The 22,468-nt window shown below is 39.4% G+C and overlaps 1 protein-coding gene across 11 annotated transcripts in view; it reads left to right on the top strand.

The window, feature by feature from the left end:
* Positions 1-22,468, top strand: part of CNTRL (centriolin) — an 89,096-nt gene that overhangs the window by 31,969 nt on the left and 34,659 nt on the right. For 9 of the 11 annotated variants that reach the window (XM_081528577.1, XM_081528583.1, XM_081528603.1 and 6 more), the window contains 10 exons: positions 146-374; positions 1,626-1,735; positions 4,551-4,745; positions 8,651-8,804; positions 9,816-10,036; positions 13,060-13,236; positions 16,558-16,692; positions 19,760-19,905; positions 20,482-20,689; positions 21,603-21,782. In XM_081528577.1, coding sequence (XP_081384703.1) covers positions 146-374; positions 1,626-1,735; positions 4,551-4,745; positions 8,651-8,804; positions 9,816-10,036; positions 13,060-13,236; positions 16,558-16,692; positions 19,760-19,905; positions 20,482-20,689; positions 21,603-21,782 — 1,755 coding nt within the window. Of the gene's footprint in view, positions 1-145; positions 375-1,625; positions 1,736-4,550; positions 4,746-6,800; positions 6,958-8,650; positions 8,805-9,815; positions 10,037-13,059; positions 13,237-16,557; positions 16,693-19,759; positions 19,906-20,481; positions 20,690-21,602; positions 21,783-22,468 lie in introns of those variants that run through there. The other 2 variants (XM_081528620.1, XM_081528653.1) reach the window with 2 other exon arrangements.

Below are 22,468 nucleotides of genomic sequence, written 5' to 3' on the forward strand. Positions count from 1 at the left end.
TTTTATATTTTTTTTAACTAATATATATGTAACATTAGTATTTAGGCAATTCTGTGCTATGTTCTTCACTAAAAAAATGAAAAATATCACTTGACTGCATAGCAGTTACTTATTAAAGCATAAGTTCTGTTTATTTTGTTTTTAGTATGTTGATGTTGATAAAGCCCCAGATGAAAGCCCTTACATTGGCAAGTCCAGATACAAGAGAAATATGTTCACCACAGAGAGTTACATTGCGGATAATGCTCAGCTGGTCGAGATCAAGAGGATGGAGCCAGAGGAAGGGGAGCAACTTAGAAATGAGCATGTGAACGTGAAAGCCCATATGCCACTGGACACACAGCTGGAAGACAAAGAGAACAAAATAAGTACAGGTTAAAACAAGTTACTTTGAATTCTTTAAATATGTAAGAAGATTGAATATATATTCTGATTTTTTAAATTCTTCTAGTTAAACATACTGAAGGTATTTATTATGATGTTGTTTACATGAGAAGTTTAAAACAAAAGTAGTGATTCATTGAGCAGGTTATTTTTTAATCATTCCTGTTATGAGAAAGAATTTTAATCTGACCATAATTCGGCAACATATCCAGGGACTTCAAGAATGCTTAAATCTGGTTGTCCTGACAACAGGTTCTTCTCAACATTGGACCTGCACATTCAAAGGCACAATTAGTAATAACTGAAGCAAGTACAGTTATTGATTCCTATACATGTTGCTAAAACCCGAAGCAGTGCTTTGGGTAAGCTGGATTAGTGTATTCTCCTTAGGCTTGGGTCTAAGGCTAACCTCTGACTCTTCCTGACCTGTCCCACACTCCACCTCCTCAGTTGCCTCCCAAATCATGTAATTCAGGGAATCTTACCACTTCCAGGCAAGTCATAAAGAGAAAGAAATCAACCCAAGGGGACATTTAGAGACCTTCCAAATGGCAAACATTGAATGCACTTACCCACTTAGCTGTATGCATATGAAGGAATTAGAAAGGAGCCTTGAGTTCATGCATCTATCTCACTGGTAATCATGACCCATTGTGGGGATCTCAGTCAGTGAGATTAGTGGCCCATCTTCCCTTGGTTGGCAACTAAATGGAAAAACTCAGAAGGCCAATAGAGGTTGACCTGGAGACAGGAAAAAAGAGGCTGGTTGTCCATGTCTGCATACACTATATTCAAGGCTCTGGAAGGGAAAAGCAAAACTAAATCAGATATATGTACTGACTAGCTTCAAGGGGCTCATAGTTTTATAGGAGGTGGGGAAGGAGGAAGGGAGAGAGAATTAGAAATTTGAGGTAGAAAATCATTGATTTGTAAATGCATATTTTCAAGTAAAATCCTTAGTCTCTCAAAAGTTCCTTAATTTTGAGACAATAAAGTAAAGCCCCTTTTATGTTAAGAATTTTACAAGTAAATGGATCAATTATAGCTCTATGTCATATCATGAAACTATTCTATAGATTAATAGGAAAACCATCATAAGCAATTACTTTTTCTATTCATGTGATGTATAATTACAGAATTTATTTGGGGGGAGAGGAAGTTATTGCTAAGAAAAAGATAGAAATTTGAGAATTAAAGATTTTTCTTGTGTGTGTCTGCGTGCATGGTTTTTAAATTTGTAGCACAAGCTCGACTATCAGAACTGCATGATGAAATAGAAAGGGCAGAACAACAAATTTTAAGAGCCACTGAAGAATTTAAACAACTGGAAGAAGCTGTACAACTTAAAAAAGTAGGTAAAAGTAAAGCTGTATTGCTGAGAGGAAATGCCAAGAATGAAATGTACTTCCCTCTTCATAACTGTGTAAAGACTGTCTTCAAACAGTCTTTAAATCAGTGCTGCCTAAATTAATTGTGGAATAACAAATTTCAGGGTCAGACATGGTTCTAGCATTTTCCAATTTCATTTCCTACCATTCAGGATGACATCCTGTTAGCATTTTATAGAGTGTACAGGTATACCTTACTTTTATGTAAAAAAGATACATTCCATCTACTTTATTATGAAAGTGTCTAATTTATCAAGGGAAACTGCTTCCTAATATCTTTCTTAATTTAATTAAACAGTCCCCACCATTAAGATCCTGGGACCTAGATTAAGAGCCAGAAGACATCTCTATAATAACATTATTAAACACAGGCAGCAAAAATATAAGTGATATAAAATGCAGTATATAAAAAGATGATTGCCGGGAGAAATATCAATAACCTCAGATATGCAGATGATACCACCCTTATGGCAGAAAGCGAAGAAGAACTAAAGAGCCTTTTGATGAAAGTGAAAGAGGAGAGTGAAAAAGTTGGCTTAAAGCTCAACATTCAGAAAACTAAGATCATGGCATCTGGTCTCATCACTTCATGGGAAATAGATGGGGAAACAGTGGAAACAGTGTCAGACTTTATGTTTTTGGGCTCCAAAATCACTGCAGATGGTGATTGCAGCCATGAAATTACAAGACGCTTACTCCTTGGAAGGAAGGTTATGACCAACCTAGAGAGCATATTTAAAAGCAGAGACATTACTCTGCCAACAAAGGTCCGTCTAGTCAAGGCTGTGGTTTTTCCAGTGGTCACGTATGGATGTGAGAGTTGGACGGTGAAGAAAGCTGAGTGCTGCAGAATTGATGCTTTTGAACTGTGGTGTTGGAGAAGACTCTTGAGAGTCCCTTGGACTGCAAGAAGATCCAACCAATCCATCCTAAAGGAGATCAGTCCTGGGTGTTCATTGGAAGGACTGATGTTGAAGCTGAAACTCCAATACTTTGGCCACCTCATGTGAAGAGTTGACTCATTGGGAAAGACCCTAATGCTGGGTAGGATTGGGGGCAGGAGGAGAAGGGGACGACAGAAGATGAGATGGTTGGATGGCATCACCGACTCGATGGACATGAGTTTGGGTTAACTCCGGGAGATGGTCATGGAGAGGGAGGCCTGGTGTGCTGCGATTCATGGGGTCCCAAAGAGTCGGACATGACTGAGCGACTGAACTGAACTGAACTGATGTCATGAGGAAGTAAACAGCTCAAAACCTGTGACATAGTTGAATAGGAAGAAAGTTCAAAAAAGGAATTATTTTGACATTTTAGTTTTTAAGTATGTAAAAGGTTTTAATTATTTGCAGCTTCTAAATATCAGTATTTCAAAATTATGATGGTAACTGTATTCACACCATTGTAAGTAGAAAAGAACATGAAGTCCAAGTTATATATTATTTTAAAAAGATACCCTGTTGTTCCTTTCAGATTGTTTAGTAACCAGAAATTGATTCGAGTTTGTGTGGCAGTTGCTGCCTCGGCTGGGCCCTGAGTAATGAACAGCTGTGTTCCTCCCTCAGGGACAGGAAGTAGGCAATAGATAGTAAAAATAAGTTTAGAAGAAATGTATAAACAGCATAGGTTGTAGGGAGGGAAATAACAAAAATTAGGAGAAACAGTAAAAAGGATGTAGGTTGTGGCAGCCCACAGAGGCCTCACTGAGGAGGCGACACTTAGGCTGAGAAAGGGTGACGGAGCCAGTGAGGTCTTCCCGGCAGAGGTGGCAGTGTGTGGGAAAGGCTTCAGACTGAAGAGTCCTCTGCAGAGTGATGAAGGGTGTAGTGGGAGATGAGCTTAAAGCTCAGGCCAGGCATCATAGACCATTTTAAGGGGGTTGAATTTTATCCTGAATGTGATAGGAAACCTTTGAAGGACTTTAGGTGGTGGAGTGGCTGATCTTATTTGTATTTTTATAAGGTCACTCTCCTACTGGATGAGAGTGAAGTGGGTTGAGAGAGATGGAAAGAATGCAGATGTGTACACTGGTTTGGAGGCTGCTGTCTAGTACAGGCAAGATACAATAATGGCTTGGACTACAAAGGTGAAGGTAGTCATGGAGAGAAAGGAGACAGGTGAAAACCTGGCCGGGAAATGACAGGAGTTCAAGAAGGACTGAAAACGGGGGATGAGGTGGGCAGAGCATCAAGAATAGTTTATAAGAATGTAATTTATAAGAACAAATAAGAATGTTTTAAAACAGTATTGGCCAAAGCTCTATATAGATAAATTGATAGAAGTAAACAATGTACAAAATATTTAAGTAAATAGATCCTTATAAAATGTACTCAGGAAAAAAATAGCTATTTTAAGTGAGTTATTTAAATATTTTAAAAATATTTATATTTTTAAATATAATAAAGCCTTATAATAAAGTTTTCATTACACTGTCAGTTTGATATTCTAATACAAGGGTAAGTGCTGTATAAAGTCAACTACCATTAAGGCTATGGTTATTATTATTAATAATTTATGTTATTTGTACTAGAATGACAAATTTCATTACTACCTGCAATTATTTTTTCATACGCTCTTATAAAATAAACATTTTTACATATAATAAGGGTAAAAGTATATGAATGGACTGCCTAGATAACTCTTACATTTTACTTTTACTAAAACATCTGATGGAGCGTGCAATTGTACTCCTTAGAATTGTACCAGTTGTTTTCTATAAATGTGAAAATCAGTGTTTCTGGCCTTTGCTAATTGTGGATTGGGGTGTGGGGGGATTAGATTTCAGAAGCAGAGAAAGACTTGCTTTTCAAGCAGCTGAGTGGCAGGATACAGCTTCTAAATAAATTACGCCAGGAAGCTCTTGATCTAGAAATGCAGATGGACAAGCAAAGAGGAGAAATTGCCGAAAAGCAGGAGGACATCAAGGACCTCCAAAGAGTTATTGATAGTCTGGATTCCAAAGACCCAAAACATGTAAGTAAATGAAAAGAGCTTTGGCTTGTTCTGTGGGAGTGAGAATATCATGTTTTCTGTTAATAGATATTATGTCTCATCATTTTTAGCCTCAGAGCCCTTTCTGAAAATCCTAGTTTGATGCACAAATGTGAGTGACATGTTTATGTGTGTGTGTATATATATAATATGTGTGTATATACATATTGTTTGTTGTTTTTATTTAGTCACTAAGTCATATCCGACTCTTGCGCGACCCAGCTGTAATCTGCCAGGCTCCTCTGTCCATGGGATTTCCCAGGCAAGAATACTGGAATGGGTTGCCATTTTCTTCTCCAGGGAACCTTCCCACTGCAGAGATTGACCCTGATCTCCTGCACTGCAGGTGGATATTTTACCACTGAGCCACTGGGATGCCCACATGAAAAATTAGAGATTTTAAATAATATATAATATGGCCTATAATAGCTTCCCTTATCACATTTATTTGTTCAGCAGTCAACCACCCCATGTAAGGCGCCTAAGGACAGGAACTGTATCCTCAGGGGCCAGTACTATGTTTAGAATGATTGCATTAAGGAAGATAGGTAAGAACAGGCCTATAGCTACTACCCAAAGCTCCTTTTCTCCCTGTTTGAGTTCTGTGATCTATGAGTGTAATTAGACCCTAGATTGTCTATTTGCTTTCAACAAACAACTGTGATAGTCTTGGCATACAGGGAGTCTAATACACACTGGATATCTGTAAAGTATCACATATAGAAAGAGGTTAATGAAAAGTAGGAAAGGCATGCAAGTTTTGAACGTAGTCAAAACCAATGTGTTAGTGGAGATGAAGCATGCAGGCCAGATTTTAAGACTCCTGAAGTTTAGTTCTAGGGTTGTAGCTTTAGTCTGAATACCAGAGGATGTCTCTTTTTAATTCATTTACCCAGAAGGAGCACCTTTTTCTAGTTTGCACAAAGTTGCCTTATTGGCTAGTGTTTGGCACCCCATTTTATGCTGCAAAATGTGAACATTTTAGCAAGAGGGAAAGAATCAAGCATGGTATTTTGCTTATTTTTCTGCAGATATAGACTAACTTTTATTATCTAATCAGATGAAGTATCTTTCTGAATTGCAAATAGAATTTAAAAGTAAAAGCTTGAGAGATTAGAAAGCAGTAAATGAGACATGATGAGAAACAAATATATTAAGTGACAATGATGTGTCTTGCATTGCACTTGGTTTTAGGCATATATACGGTGAGTAACTTTATTTTATTACAGCATCCAAATGAGACTGGTGACTTTTTAACTTGCATAAGATTTTATTTTAAGTGGGGGGTGGGGGCTTCCCTAGTTGCTCAGTGGTAAAAAAAAATCTGCCTGCTAATGCAGGCTATCTGGGTTCCATCCCTGAGTGGGGAAGATCCCCTAGAGAAGGAAATGGCAACCCACTCCAGTATTCTTGCCTGGAAAATTCCGTGGACAGAGGAGTCTGGCGGGCTATAGTCCATGGGATCACAAAAGAATCAGACTCAACTTAGTGACTGAACAGCAACAAATAAGATAAAAATATGATTTATAAAGAGTAAATGATTTCCCAAGTCTCCCTTTTAGGAAGAGGCAGAGCCCATTCTTATGCTGCTACAATGACTTTCTCCTCACAAAGGAGTTACAAATCTAAAGAGATTAATTACTTTTAAAATTAGCTCAGTGCCAAGCCTAGTCAAGTTTTCAACAAACGTAAGCATTTAACTAGTTTTCAAAAGCAAAAGATACTATGTAAAAATCAAATCCCCTTTTAGTTAGAGAAAACGGTTCACAGCTAGAAGCAGAAATATCAGAGGAACAAACGTATTAAGGGGAGATTTGTATCCCTGTTCACTATCTAGCTATGCCCTGTGGAAGCAAAAGGTAACTGTACCCCTAGAGGGAATCAGCCTGTAGTAATCTGTTGCAGAGGTTTTCGTGATTGGCCTGGGGGAGCTTCCTGTGTTGTGATTTAAAGCGTAGGGGGCGGGGCTTGCTTGCAGAGGCTGCTTGCGATTGGACGGGCTGGGGTGCCGCTCAGTCTCCGCGAGGAATGTGGTTTGAAGTGCTGGGAGGTTAGAGGCTCGGAGGCGCTTACAAAAATGTGGCTGTCAGAGAGGGAAGTGCACATGAATTTCAAGGCAACATTAGAAAGCGTTGCGCCCACAGCTCCTCTGTTCTCAACGGCTCAGTTTTAACAGGACACATTCTAAGTTAAGGTATGATCATTTTCTCTCTTTCTGTACAAAGGACTTAGAATGGAGGAGGAGTCAGAGGTGTAAGTTCCTGTTTTTACAGTACCTCTATTGTGAGCTCCACGGCAGTGAAAATTGCTGAATATACTTTTGCTCCCATGTGTTTAATGCAGATCATTGATGTATTGAACTAATTTTTTGTCCTGAATGTAGAGATTTCAGTAGAAGTTTTAATGGTGAATTTTTAAGATTTATTGATACAGATACGAGGCAGAAGATTTTAAAAATTCACTCTGAGCCACAAAAATCCAAAATTTACTTAGAATTTAAGCTTTTATCTTTAGTTACCTTTTGAGAAAGACTTCAGGTGGGTATTTTGGGGAGAGTAGGAGGAGTTTTGAAAATCCTGTTGAGTCAAGCTGGCTCTCATCTGTTCTTCAGAATTGAAGAGACTTTCTTTCTTGTCTTTGGAGGCAACAGATATGTAAAATTGAAGAATGTTCTTTTATAATCAAATTATAGTCTTAGACTTGAGAAGCATGGAGTTTGTTACTCAGATGGATATAGTTCTTTCTCCTGATAACTTTCTCTTGATTTATTTTTGTTCTGTTCCTCTGATCCTGTGGGGGCAAACTAGAGCTATGAGAGTGTGAGTGGGAGGAGACAGGTTCTCTGGGGAATTATTCTGTCTCCATATGAACAGTTGCCTAAGGAGACCTGGGCAAGTCATTTGGTGGATCTGAGAGTCAGTTCCCAAGTGTGGAAGAAAGAGTTAGACTAGATCATTGGTTCTCAGTTTTTTATCCCAGCACACCTGAGAAATACAATCCAATCCTTTCAGTTAACAGTAGCTCACTAAAGCAATGACTATCAAGGTATATGTGGGTGTGTGAAAGCTCTTTTTCTACCAGGAATATATGTAGCAGTTGGAGGAGAAGGGAGTGCCTCCATAGGGCCCTCCATCTTGAGGATCACTGGCCTAAATGGTTTTTGAGGTCTCTTTCAACTCCCAGTTCATAGAACTTAAAAGCAAAATGTTTCTTTGTATAAAGAATTGAAAATAAAATTGAATTCTAAGGAAGTATTTATTTCATGTCTCTATTTCCCCCAAAATATTATAAAAACATTACTTTGCCGACAAAGGTCCGTCTAGTTAAAGCTATGGTTTTTCCTGTAGTCACTGTGGGTGTGAGAGTTGGACCATAAAGAAAGCTGAGCGCCAAAGAATTGATGCTTTTGAACTGTGAAGTTGGAGAAGACTCTTGAGAGTCCCTTGGACTGCAAGGAGATCCAGCCAGTCAATCCTAAAGGGAATCAGTCCTGGAATATTCATTGGAAGGACTGATGCTGAAGCTGAAGCCCAATACTTTGGCCACCTGATGCGAAGAGCTGATTCATTAGAGAAGACCTTGGTGCTGGGAAAGATTAAAGACAGAAGGAGAAGGGGATGACAGAGAACAAGATGGTTGGGTGGCATCACTGACTTGATGGACATGAGTTTGAGCAAGCTCCAGGGGTTGGTGATGGACAGGGAGGCCTGGCGTGCTGCAGTCCATGGGGTCACAAAGAAAACTGCTCATGTGAAAACAACACAGTGTCTGACACAAAACAGATGCAAACTGTTACATTTTCTTTTCCATTCTTCCTTAGGAATGTTATTAAGGATTATTATTTTTATAAACGTTGAAAGAATTTGGATATTTGTTTTTCAATTTAGTGCCATATGAAGGCTCAGAAAAGAGGTAAAGAACAACAACTTGACATTATGAACAAGCAGTACAAACAACTTGAAAGCCGTTTGGACGAGATACTTTCTAGAATTGCTACGGAAACTGAAGAGATTAAGGACCTTGAACAACAGCTTACTGAAGGTGAGAATTCTAAGTATGATTTGAGGTATATTGGTTTCAGTGTTAGTAAAAGACAATGACAGGCATTAATCCAAATATTAGCTGAATATGCTTCAGCTGTTAGTGCTAGTATTTGATAGGGAAATATTTACAGAGTTCTCAAAAATGTTTAATAAAGTTAAAAATTTTTGTTTTGGTTTTCCTGGGTTGATGTCCTACTGAGTCAGGTCACTATGGCAAGAAGTCCGTACATGATCATGATAAACACTGGCAGGTGATTGTCTTCTTCTAAGACATAAAATCCTTGTCACTTATAACTGCTATCAGGCACTCAGTGTCTGGCTATAAGGAGAGTGCATAAAGAATTTTAGAATCTCTTTTTGCAATGCAAATTTAAATTGTGACATTGCCAAAATAGTGGAAGAGGACGATACTAGCCTGCAGTGGTAAGAACCTTGGCTTGGTGTGGAAAGGTCCCAGTCCTTGTTTTGCCATGATCTGCTGTGTGACCTGGGACAAGTTATTTTTGTCGTGATCATTGGTTTTGGAGAGGGTTAAATGAGATGGTGTTCATAAAGTGCCTGGACATAGTAGGTACCCAATATGTGATTGGTTGTTGTTTTTTTTTAAGTCTTCAGGTTATAGGTTAATGCTGCCAGCTTGGATTTGACTTGGTTTTGTTTCGTGTGTCCAGTAGTAAGATCTCAGTTTTGTTGCACATTCTTCATTATTTTATTTGGAAATTACTACTTTAAACTTTTTACAGCATGAATTAAGCATTTCATAAGCAATGCCAGTGATTATACTATTTTTATTGTATACATGCTTGATACTCCTTGTACCATGGATAATAGGGGGGCAGCTATTATTGTATCTTAAATATGAAAAATAAGATAGTAGGAAAAAATTGGAAGCTTAGGATTTCATTGTTAGCTAGTAACAAACAGCGAAGGAGTCTAAATGCAGTAATAATATATCCTGAAAGCATTTTCTTGTATACATTATCACCTTCCCTTTCTCTGTCTTGCTTAGGCCAGATAGCAGCAAATGAAGCCCTGAAGAAGGACTTAGAAGGTGTCATCAGTGGGTTGCAAGAATACTTGGGGACTGTTAAGGGCCAGGCTGCTCAGGCCCAGAACGAGTGCAGAAGGCTGCAGGATGAGAAAGAGATGTTGCTGCAAAGGTTGACTGAAGTCGAGCAGGAAAGGGACCAACTGGAAATAGTTGCCTTAGATGCAGAAAATATGAGAAAGGTATGATTTGTTTCTTCTTGTCTGTTTTCCTTAACCTCAGAAGTAGATGGTGTCCAAATGAAGTTGGTTAAGGAAGTTAGCAACAGTGCAGCTGTAAGTGACAAAAGTAGTAGTGGCTGTTTAGCGTTTTGGGATTTTTTTCCCCTTTGTGATATGCTTGGAATGATTTTTTTTTCTTTTACTAAGAAAAGGAAGATTATTTTAGCAGAATTTCTATCCCTGAAAAATACTGTGTTCAAGTAACTTGAAAGAACAAGAAACTGTAGCTATTATAATTACTATATTAGATGTTCATATTTTGTTATTTGTGTAGCAAAATTAAGTACAACATAATTTTTCTTATTCTTGTTATTACTTCATAATGTTAGTGTTATTTTACAGATAACAGCATTGTAAATTAAACCCTTCCATGCTTGATTTGTTGATATTCATTCAGAGATTTCACTTGCTTTGTTTTAATTGTTTGGCAAACTTTATATTGCAAGAGAATCCAGGTTCCCAAACCTCATCCCCAGTAGGACTGTCTTTGGATTTGAATTAATATGTTTTAATGTTATGAAATTTACCAGGCATATAAGAATATCAAAAATATTTAGCATGTACCAACAACTCAGCTTAAAAAATAAAACATCCAGATATACTTGAAACCCTCTGTGTACTGCCTCCCAGAAGTATCAAAACCCTGAATATGGTTATTATTTCCCTCTATATCGCATCTTTTATTTTATGTGTATCCATCTATAAAAATATGTAGCATTGTTTTGCATAATTTTAGGATTTATATAAAAAGCACATGGTGTATTCTTTGGCCACTCCCTTTCTTCCTTCATGTTTATGTTTTTGAGAACTGTGCACACTGATACATTTAGCTCTATTTTTTTGATATATGCAACATCCCATTGTGCATACCACAGAATTTATTGCTTATTCATCCTCTTCTTGGGGATATTGAGATGGTTTCTAGCCTTTTGCTATTATGATACTGAGAGTGACATTCTTACGTATATGTGGAGCATGGGGACTGTGTTCACAGGGCAACTGTGAGTCAAAGTATATGTGCCTCAAGTTCACTAGATATTATCAAATTACTGTCCATAGTGATTCTATGAACTTCTGTTCCCACCAGCAGTGTGAAGGCTACCATTACACCACATCCTTGCCATCACCTTACAGTTATCTAACTTTCATTTTGTAAGCCTTAATTTTGAAATAATTTCAAACATACAGGAGAGTTGCAAGAATAACTCACTGTATCTTCCATTCAGAGTCACCGATTAATATTTTGCCACATTTGCTTTATCTCATATTTAATTTGACATTATTTTATGTACACTTTTATATTAATTTTTTTCCTAATCATGTTAGAATTAGTTGTAGACAATCATGCTCTTTAGCTTTGAAATATTTCAGCATGTCTTTCCTAAGAACAAGGACATTTTCTAACGTAAGCAGAGAATAAAGATCAAATTCAGGAAATATAATATTTTGCCAGACTTAGTGTTTGCCAATCTGCTAGATTTGAAATGATCTTTGTATTTTTTTACATTTACAGGAAAGTTGAAAGAATAGTTCATTGATCTTCTGTGTGCTCTCCTAAATTAAACAAATAGTTTACCATATATATATATATATATATTTTTTTTTTTTTTTTGCTGGGTCATTTGAAAGTTGCAGGTGTTAAGACATCATCCCTGTAGTCCACATCTCTTTAAAATAAGGCTATTTTCCTCCATCACTATGATACCATTATTACACCTAGAAAATCAACAGCAGTTCCTTAATATTGTCTAATATCTGAGCCATATTGACGTTTTCCCAATTACGCCAAGGGTGTGTTTTATAGGTTTGTGTGTTTGTGTAGAATCCAGCTAGTAGTTCTATATGGTATCCCGCCTTCTAGATTTGTCTGATTGTTTCCTCATGGTTGGTTTAATTTGTTCCTCTATGCTCTGTGCAAGATAATGTCTTGCTTTAACTACATTTCCCCCTAATTACTGGAGAAGTTAAGTACTTTTCATCTGTTTATCTGCCGTTCAGTTTTTCTCTTCAGTGAATTCCCTCTTCATATTCTTTGCCCATTTTTTTCTGTTGGATTGTCTTTTTCTTAATGATTTGTAGAAACTCTTTATATATTCTGGATATTAATTCTCTGTTGGTTATATGTAGAATCTGCATCCTGGACAAGCAACCCAGATGATTCAGATGCTGGGTGGTCTTTGTATCACCCACTGAGAAACTCTTCTATAGAAGTTCTCATTACAAGATTCTCCTTTGTAATCCAGGGTAGTTTGGTCTAATTCTTCAAGATCCCAAATAAATAGATGAAAATTATAATGTTTAATCATAAAAAAATGGACTAAAAGGATCAGAACTGTGGCATACTAATCAATATGTACTTACATTCTTGTCAGCATTCGTGTAAGTTTCTCTGTCATCCTTAATATTAGAGAGTGCTAGTCCCATTTTGTTCTTCTGGTAAGTGAACATACTATGGTTTAATAGAAAGTGTGGGCTTTGGAGTCAGAAATCTCAGTTCATATTCTGACTCTTACCGTTTTTTTGGCTGCACGGCCCGGTGCTGTTTACTTAGATATTCATTCTCCATTTCCTCATCTATAAATTGGGGATAATACCTTGCCTTACATAGTTACTCTGAGGGTATAGTGAAATAATGAATGAAAACATTTATTCCAGTGTCAGAAGGAAAATAGGCCTTACATTTTATCCCCTTTTTTTTTCTTCTTAATGAATACATAAGACTCGTTTAAAGGATCACACATCTGGTTACTCTGAAAAACACGTTGTAGCTTGCTGATTTTTCTGATGACAGTCAGGGTTTTGTTTTCCAGCCTAGATTCACGCAGCCTGCAGCCTCCTCATGTCGCCAGTGAACGCTCTCCGTGCCTGGGCAGCAGTGGCTGGCCAGCATTCGGTTTAAGTGCTCAGGTTACTGATAATGACTTGCAGATGCTTAAGCAGCACAATGAGGGTTCTGTACTCAAACATGCACTGAATCCTTGCAGGAGCTTGCAGAGCTGGAAAGTGCCCTGCAAGAGCAGCATGAGGTGAATGCGTCCCTGCAGCAGACCCAAGGAGATCTCAGTGCCTACGAGGCCGAGTTAGAGGCTCAGCTGAAAATGAGGGATGCCGAAGCCAGCCAGCTCAAAGAAGAGCTGGGAAAACTAACAATGCTCAGCCAGGTAAGTAAGAGCATGAAGTCGTCTAGAAGCCAAGTAGCCTGGGCCTTACCATGACTGCTTTCCTTTCCTTTACTCTAATACTGAACACTTTTTAAGCCCGTGTGGAATGATGGGCTTCCCCAGTGGCTCAGTGGTAAAGTATCCACCCACAATGCAGGAGATGCAGGTTCGATCAATCCCTGGGTTGAGAAGATCCCCTGGAGATGAAAGTGGCAACCCACTCCAGTATTCTTGCCTGAGAAATCGTATAGACAGAGGAGCCTGGCAGGCTACAGTCCATGGGGTCGCAGAGAGTCAAACACAACTTAGCAGCTACACAACAACAGTGTGAAGTGATGAGAAGAGCGCACGTTTGGAGTCAAACGTCCTGAGCTTAAGTGTGACCCCTGTGTGAGCTTGGGCAAGTCACTCATGGCTCTGAGCCCCTGGCAGACACTTACCTCTGCTGTCACGTGAGTTACGGTGAGGATTAGTGAGACAATGGACAGGAAGCACCAACAGCTGGTAATCACTAAATTCTAGTTTTTCTTTCTCAAACCAGCTTCAGGAGAACTCTTTCAAGTTGATACTAAATTTTACTATGCTACTTTCTGTTTTGATTGGGTGAAACATCCAATAGTTTAGATTATACCTTGAAGATTAGATAAATAGTTGTTTCTTCATCCAATAAATACTTATTGATTGGCCATTAAAGACCAGATGCCCTGGATGCTGTAGGGAAAAACACAGACATGGTTACTGTCCTTGTGAAGCTGACAGTCCGGTAGGTGAAACAGGTGTTAGAGAAGGGGTAGGGCCCTGTGCTAGGGAGCAGGGGCCAGGGAAAACTTCCCCACGGTAATGATGTTTCAGCCGAGACTTGAAAGATGACTAGGATTTGGCCATGCAGAGGGAGCAGGGGTGAGATGAGTAGAGGTAAGGGATGTGTTCTAGACAGAGAGGCAAGGAGGGAGAGCATAATGCATTTGAGATGCTGAAAGTATGCCTCCAATATGCCAGCAATGAGGAGAGGAGTAGGGAATGAGAGTGAGAAATAGGGCATAGAGGCAGACAGTGACCAGTTATAGTATATTCTTGATCCTATTAAAATACAGCTTTGTTTAGCTGTTAGACAAATGGGTTGCATTTTCCACCAGGAAGCCCACTCAGACCTTCCACTGTACCTGCTGAAAATCTGGGTTCAGGACTCTGATTTTCCTTTAACTTCTGCTCAGTCAAAGCATTTTTGTCCTGTGTGTGAAATCATCTGTTTAGATCGTCTGTCTCTCCTGCTAGACTCAGCATAGTGAATGCCCAGACTGTAGGTGCCTGTTCCAGTACCTGCACCCGAGGAGGGTTAATAGCTTCTCACTGGGTGAGAGTTAAGTGAGGTAAGATGGTTTGAAACAGGCACAGGAAAAGGTGCTCAACATTGCCAGTTATTAGAGAAATACAAGTCAAAGCTACAATGAGGCACCAACTCACACTGATCAGAATGCTCATCATCTACAAATAATAAACGCTGGAGGGTGTGGAGAAAACGAAACCCTCTTACACTGTTGGGGGGGTGTAAATTGGTGCAGCCACTATGGAGAACAGTATGGAACTTTCTTAAAAACTAAAAACAGTTACTGTATGATCTAGCAGTCCCGCTCCTGGATCTGTATCTGGAAAAGAGGAAAACTATTTGGAAAGATACACGCATGCCAATGTTCATAGCAGCACTATTTATTGATACAATAACCAAGACTTTGGGAGCAACTTAAATGTCTATCAATAGATGAATGGATAAAGAAGATACAGAGTGTGTGTGTGTGTGTGTGTGTATGTGTGTAATATTACTTAGCCATAAAAGAGAATGAAATAATACCATTTGCAGTAAAGTGGAGAGGCCGAGAGATTATCATACTAAGTGAAGTAAATCAGAGAAAGGCAGTTAGCGTATATCACTTACATGTAGAATCAAAAAAAAAATGATATAAGTGAACTTATTTACAAAATAGAAATAGACTCGTAGACATAAAAAACAAATTTATGGTTACCAAAGGGGAAAGGGAAGAGGAGAGATATATTGGGAATTTGGTATTAACATATACATGCTACTATATTTAAAATAGGTAAACAACCAGGACCCACCCTGTAGCACAGGGAACTGTATGCAGTATCTTATAATAACCTATAATGGAAAAGAATCTGAAAAAGAATAGGTATATATTTGTACACTGAAACATTATAAATCAATTATATGTTAATTAAAAATAAGGTAGTTAATTAAAAAATGAAGCAGTTTGAATCCCAGGAATTCATGTAAAATCACTTTCATATGATTAGAAAAGGAAATAAAAATAGGTTGGCTTATTATAGTAATTGTGTTACTTTCCATTCGTTTACTTATTAGATACTAAAGGACCATTTACCAGTTGACAGCGTTATATTGCTTAAGAGTACCAAGTTTTGTAAAACCATAGTTGACCTGATCAGAGTGTGGAAAAGAGGAGATTGGGAAGGAAAACAATTAAAATAGCAGTAAATACTAATATATTTTGTAACTAATAGTAAATACAATTTCTGGATGGTATCTCCTTTGAAATAAAATTTAAGTGTTTAAGCCAGCCCTTACTAGCTTAAAAATCTTTTGTCCTTCCCTTGTCCTTTTTTAATTTTTCTTATAAGTCTTGACAAAAATATAGCAGCCTATCTGTGGCCTTTTCACAAATTCATGTGGCATGGAGAAGGACATCTTCTCTGGCATCAAGACTACCAGCCCTGGTCTTCTAGCCGCACATTGAGAGTATGGACGTAATAGACCTTCTCTCTCGGTTTTACAGATCTCTGATTGGTACCTTTTAGTTATTGAAGTCACTTGTGATGCTTGTTACATGCAGATTCCTGGGCCTTGTCCTAGAAATTCAGGCCCATCAAGTCTGAGATGGAGACCAGGCCTCTACATGTTTGACAAGCGTGCCAAGTGGTTTTGATGCAGGTGGTTGAGGACCACAGTGTAAGAAATGTTGGTCTAAGGGAAGGGAGAGCAGTAATTGTTGACTTCCTCACAGAGCTTTTAAAGGTCAGTATCTGGGCTTCCTCCTGGAGATTCTGATGCTTACCCTTCCTTATGTGTTAATAGTTGAAGGAGGCCTGTGAAAAACCTACCTTGAGCCTTTTAGTTTGGAGGTACAAACATAAAACTGAATTATTATAAAACCAAAGCTCCCAGGGGATTGCATGTGTATGTAAGTTTATGCATGCGTGCTAATAAGTCCCTTCAGTTTATTTATGCCTTATTAGATCATATGTTATTGCTGTTTTACTTTTTTGTATCATTGCTTCCTATGGCAATAGCTAGAACAGTCAACTCTACAAACAGAACTTGAGAAAGAAAAACAAGCCCTCAAGAATGCCCTGGGAAAGGCCCAGCTCTCGGAAGAAAAAGAACAAGAAAACAGCGAGCTCCGCACCCAACTTAAACAGGTGCAGGTAGGGACTTGTCGGCTCCAGATACATTCTTACACGGGACACCCAAGGATGATGCCATCTGTTATTCAGACACTCCACAACCTGCTCTTACGTGTAGTAAGCTATTTGAAAAAAGGAATTTGAGATAGGCTAGCACCACAGCTTCTGTCCCTTGTGAGCCCAACATTTTGAGATTATTACTGTGTATGTCCTTTGTGTTGTTATGATGGTGCTAAGAGATGGAGGCTGTGTTGATCATAAACAACTGTGAGCTGACGGATGACAGCAATACCTTGCATTTCCCCTGATAATACCATGAATACCAGACTAGGCTAAAGTCAGCAGCTGGGTGCATTCTTCCTCCACTGAAATATTTTTGTAATTATCTAGGAATATAACTAGAATGGGTTGCAGTAGAACTTCTTAAATGTAAAGCTTTCACAGTCCCCTTCTCAGAAGGGATGTCATTAAAAAGCAGTCATTTTACATTTATGAGAGTTTTCTTTGGCAAATTAATTTTACAGCTATTTTCACAATAATCTGCCCCATAAACTGCAGGAGAAGCAGGTACACAGGATTTTCCAGGTAATTAAACATTCTCAAAGAGGACGGATGTCTGAAAAAATGAGTACCTGGATCAACACACAGGTTTCCAGATCTGTGAGGTCGGGGCCACTAAGCTGACAGGTGTCAGCTGTTCCACTCCACCAGAAATCAAGGGTCAGAGTTGCGTTTATTTGTGAGGAGGGCTCCAAAAATTCATGTGGGGGGGTGTGACAAATAAGACTATAATAAGCTCGCCTGAATTCTCTCTCTTTTCTCCCAATGCATAGAATATTTTTTTCTCGAAGTTTAAGGAAATCTAGTTACCCGGAATCTCATTTTTACTGCTATCATTTCAGCTTCTGAAGTGAATATCATAAAAGATATACATGCTGTCTATTCTTGTGTGCGTTCTGTGTTTGTTAGGTATTCATTGGATTATTTTTATTTTTACTATGGAAATTTGCAAGTCATCACAAAATCAGAGAAGAAATAGCCCTCTGCCCTGTTGTCTACTCAGTTCATTTGTCAACACTCTGCCATTCTTGTTTCAGTTAGCCCACTTTTTTTTCCCCCGCTGGCATACTTTAAAGAAAATACACATCTTTATTTCAACCCTAAGTACTTCAGTATATATCTCTTAGAGAAAAGGACTTCAGGAGCCTTCTCTCCAAAGGGGAAACTGAGATCAGCTTTCCAGAATGCTGGTCCATGCTATGAGATTCTCTTAGTTGGAACTGGGTCCTTTGGTTACTTGGCCTTCTAAACTCCTGATACGGAGTTCAAGTTAAACTCACTCTGCATTTATCTTTGTCACAAGTCGTTTAGTTGCAGTGAGCCAGAACCTACTAATGCTCGCTCAGGGAAGGAGACAGGCAGCTTGCTAGTGACCAGAGCTGCGCTGTCAACCTCCTGGGGCCCAGGCAGCTCTCATTTCTCCTGCTCTGTCTCCCTGGGCCCAGCATCGACTCCAGCCCTGAGCCAGTGTAACTTTACAGGACTAGTCTCTTGCAGACTTGCTGGACTGGATTTTGGTTCTAATTCTGGAGGGAGTGAGAACTTGTCTTCTGTCTAGTCAGTGGATTGGCTATCCTTGGGTCAGATCACCTGTGACCAGGATGAGATAGTAGTGCAAATATGGGTGCCTCGGGGCAAAGGGCAGGGACAGTTTACAGATAAGAGACACCAGGTCACCAGACATGTTCATTGTAATGCTGAATTCACCAGTTGAGTTAACAGTGTTAACAAAAAAAACCCAACGTTATACCAGGTTTGAAGAAAATTAATCACTGAAGTAGCATATAGGTATTCGGGGGAACTTAGGATGTAGAACTATTTTTCTGTCTAATTTAGGGAAATTTCATCTTTTTTTACTTGAAAGAGACATTGTCTGGATTTAATTCTGGGGTCTAGATATGTTCACTAGTTTGTTAGTGGAAATATGCTCACATATAACAAATACTCCCACAGAGCATTGTAAACTACTAGAGAAGCTTCAGTATTATGGGAAGGTGTTTTTTGCTTGTTTTCTAACTTTGAATTGTGTACATTCTCCAGCATATACCAAAATAGAATACTAGAGTACACCCAAATGTATATATCGCTCATCTTCAACAGTGTCAACACATGGCCTGTCTTACTCCATCTAGAACACACATCCAGTCTTATTTAATCTATAATATCCTCCACACCACACCCCCACGTCTGTTCACACTGAATTATTCTGAAGTAAATCCAAAACATCTGATTTTATCTGTAAATAACATACTACTGTATGTATCTCTGAAAAATAACGGCTTTAAAAAAAGAAGCATAAAGGAGTTCCCTGAAGTCCTCATGGTTAGGATTCTGGGCTTTCACTGCTGTGGCCAGGGTTTAGTTCTTGGTTGGGGAAATGAGATCCCACAAGCTGCGCAGCATGGACCCAAAAAAAAAAAAAAAGCATAAACATGGATGCCATTGTGGTACCTTAAAATTATAGTCACCCCCTAATATCATCAAATACCTTAAGAATATTCAAATTGTCTCATAAGATTTTTAGAAGTGTTTTTTGGAATCCAGATAATGTGTACACAGTGCATTTAGTTGACTTGATTCTTAAGTCTCTTGTAATCTATAGGTTTGCTCTTTTTTTTACCTTTGTTCCATACTAAAGAAAACCAGGTCTTTGTCCTGCAGAGTTTCCCGTAGTCTAGATTTTGCTGGCTACATCCCCAGGGGGTTGATTAACATGTTCTTATATAGAGGTTTATTTACATTCACATTATTTAGTTTTTGGCAAGAAGAAGGTAGTGTTCATAGGTACTTCCTTTTGCATCACCATGACACACATCATAATGCCTGTTTGTGTCTTTTGTGACTTTGTATTAATCAGTAGATTCAGATATTGTCAGCCATAGTGGAAAGGGTTTTTAAAAAATTGGTAAAAGGAGTTGACTAGAACTATTATATGGCAAATAATATAGGCTGTGTGTGTCTGTGTGAGTGTATTTTTTTATTTTGTTTTGGTAACTTTTACCCGTCTTCATTTTGCCTCTCTCCATAGGATGACAATAACCTGTTAAAACAGCAACTTAAAGATTTCCAGAATCACCTTAATCATGTAGCTGATGGTTTGATTCGTCCAGAAGAAGTGGCAGCTCGTGTAGATGAACTAAGGAGAAAACTGAAATCAGGAGCTGGAGAGATGAGGTAATGGAAGGTCAGGACGTCCAGGTATAGAGTGGGCTGAGTCGTGAATGTGGGCTTCAGTGGTGAAATCCCCTTTCCACTACTGTGCATGGCTGATTTCTTTTGTAAGGTTTTTCTCCTTATCATATGACCATGATTGAGACACAGATTACTTAATTCAAGTTGTCCATCACTGATTTTTTTAATCTTTTATACGTTTTGTTATTATTTAATTTAAAAAACATAAAGGTTTTATGAGTAACTCATTCTTGAAAGCTTACTGCAGATGGTCAGGAAGTAGAGTCACATTATACACTCTAAGCAGAAAACAAATAGCTAAAGAAAATGTGAAATGGACGTTTAGTCTTTGAACACACGTTGTCAGCCTGAAGGTGGCCTGCGCTCTCAGTGGCGACAGCGAGTTGCTAACATGGTGCTTTGCGCTCCAGGGATGCACAGCGACTTGCCGTGGGTTGACGACAGGCACCGTCCCACACCGCTCTTCTTACTCACGTAGTGCTGTTACTGGCGTGCTTGCGCCAGCATCAAAAATAAAATGTCACGTTTATAACATCTTTCCTCTCCCCCCCTTACCAGAATCCACAGTCCTTCAGATGTCTTAGGGAAAAGTCTTGCTGACTTGCAGATACAATTCAGTGAAATCCTGACACGTTCCCAGTGGGAGAAAGAGGAAGCCCAAGGGAGGGAAAGAAAACTCCAAGAAGAAATGGCTCTGCATCAGGAGAAGCTGGTGGATGGACAGGAAGCGTTCAGGCAGGCCTGTGAGAGAGCGCTTGAAGCAAGGGTAAGAGACAGGCAGGAGGCAGCTGGAGGGAAGCTTCCTTTGCCCTGTAAGTACAGTGTAGGGAGTCCCTTGGTGGCCCAGTGGGTAAGACTCCTCACTGTCACGGCCAAGGGCTGGGGCTCGATCCCTGGGTGGGAAACTGAGATGCCACAAGCAGCATGGCGTGGCCAAAAAAATAAAGGGAGTTTTGTTATATTAATTATACCTTAATAAAGGTAATTATACCTTTAAGGTGTAATTAATAAAGGTATAATTTTAAAAAAATACAGTGTAATTGCTGTTAAGTTTCATTCCTAGTAAGTCAGACTGTGTGACTGAAATGCAGCACTAAGTGTGGTGGTGGATGCCACAGTCAGGCTTCTGCATGGCTCTGTGTTTCCCGTGTTTTGGAAGCGAGTGAGCTGTTTCTTAACATGCAGGTCAGTAACACCACACTGCTAGAGCACAGTATGGTGCCAGAATCTGAGTATACAATGAGGCAAATGTTAAAATGGATCCTAGAGAACAATTGTGATTAACCCATCCCCAGAAGGCAATGGCAACCCACTCCAATACTCTTGCCTGGAAAATCCCATGGATGGAGGAGCCTGGTAGGCTGCAGTCTATGGGGTCGCTAGGAGTCGGACACGACTGAGCGACTTCCCTTTCACTTTTCACTTTGATGCATTGGAGAAGGAAATGGCAACCCACTCCAGTGTTCTTGCCTGGAGAATCCCAGGGACGGGGGAGCCTGGTGGGCTGTCGTCTATGGGGTCGCATAGAGTCGGACATGACTGAAGCGACTTAGCAGCAGCAGCAGCAGTAAGCCATTAATACTCTTTAGTAAAATGAAATCCAATTCTCCAGAAGGTGTTTATTCTGCTCAAAAAGTATTTTGCTTAAAAATCATTTCTGAAATTTGATTTCCTCACAGATTAATTTTGACAAGAGGCAACACAAAGCAAGAATTCAGCAGTTAGAGAATGAGATTCACTATTTACAAGAAAATCTAAAAAGTATGGAGGAAATCCAAGGCCTTACAGATCTCCAACTGCAGGAAGCTGATGAAGAGAAGGAGAGAATTCTAGCCCAACTCCAGGAGTTAGAGAAGAAGGTGGGCAAGACCAGGAAAAAGACACTTGAGTCCCCGCTGCCAGGGTCCTGCTCTCAGCAAGGGGGCAGCTGAGAGGGCTGTGATCCACGGTCACCTCTGGCTGCACTGCTGGCTCAGAGGGGGACCTGACCTGGAGAGACCTGGATGCACATCACTGGATCCGGAGTCTGAGACAAGAGTGCATGGTAGATGGAAACAAGGGAATTGGGATGTAAGGAGCGAGTGAAGAGCCGGCTGGGTGGTACTTAAATGCTGTTGGGATGATTTGCCTCCTTCTACACCCCTTACCAAACTGGACACATCTGTGAAACATTACTTTTCAACTCCTCACTTTTCTTTCTAATTCCCTGGCCTCTTTTTAAGCTTCTCCAAAGCTACCTCAGCCATTACTCCCCTTGTCACACCTTGTCCAATTCAGAAGTTGCATCCAGCATCTCTGAAGTTGCGAGCTGAAACATCCCACTCTGATCATAGCTTCTTTTGCTGTCAGCACCCTCACGCTGACAGTGTTTTCAACCTTATGGATGATCCCAGTGCCTGAGGCCCACCTTTCCTGGTGTATGGCTTTCCTGTCTTTACTTTGTTCCTTGTCCAACTTAAATTCCATGGTCTCCCACTATCACCATTGTTTGCAAATATCCTCAAATTCCTTGCTCCTTTCTCCTGTCTTCTGTGACAACAGCAGC

Source organism: Giraffa tippelskirchi, chromosome 1, assembly GCF_054371585.1.
Source record: "Giraffa tippelskirchi isolate mGirTip1 chromosome 1, T2T-mGirTip1v1.2.pri, whole genome shotgun sequence".
Lineage (NCBI taxonomy): Eukaryota > Metazoa > Chordata > Mammalia > Artiodactyla > Giraffidae > Giraffa > Giraffa tippelskirchi.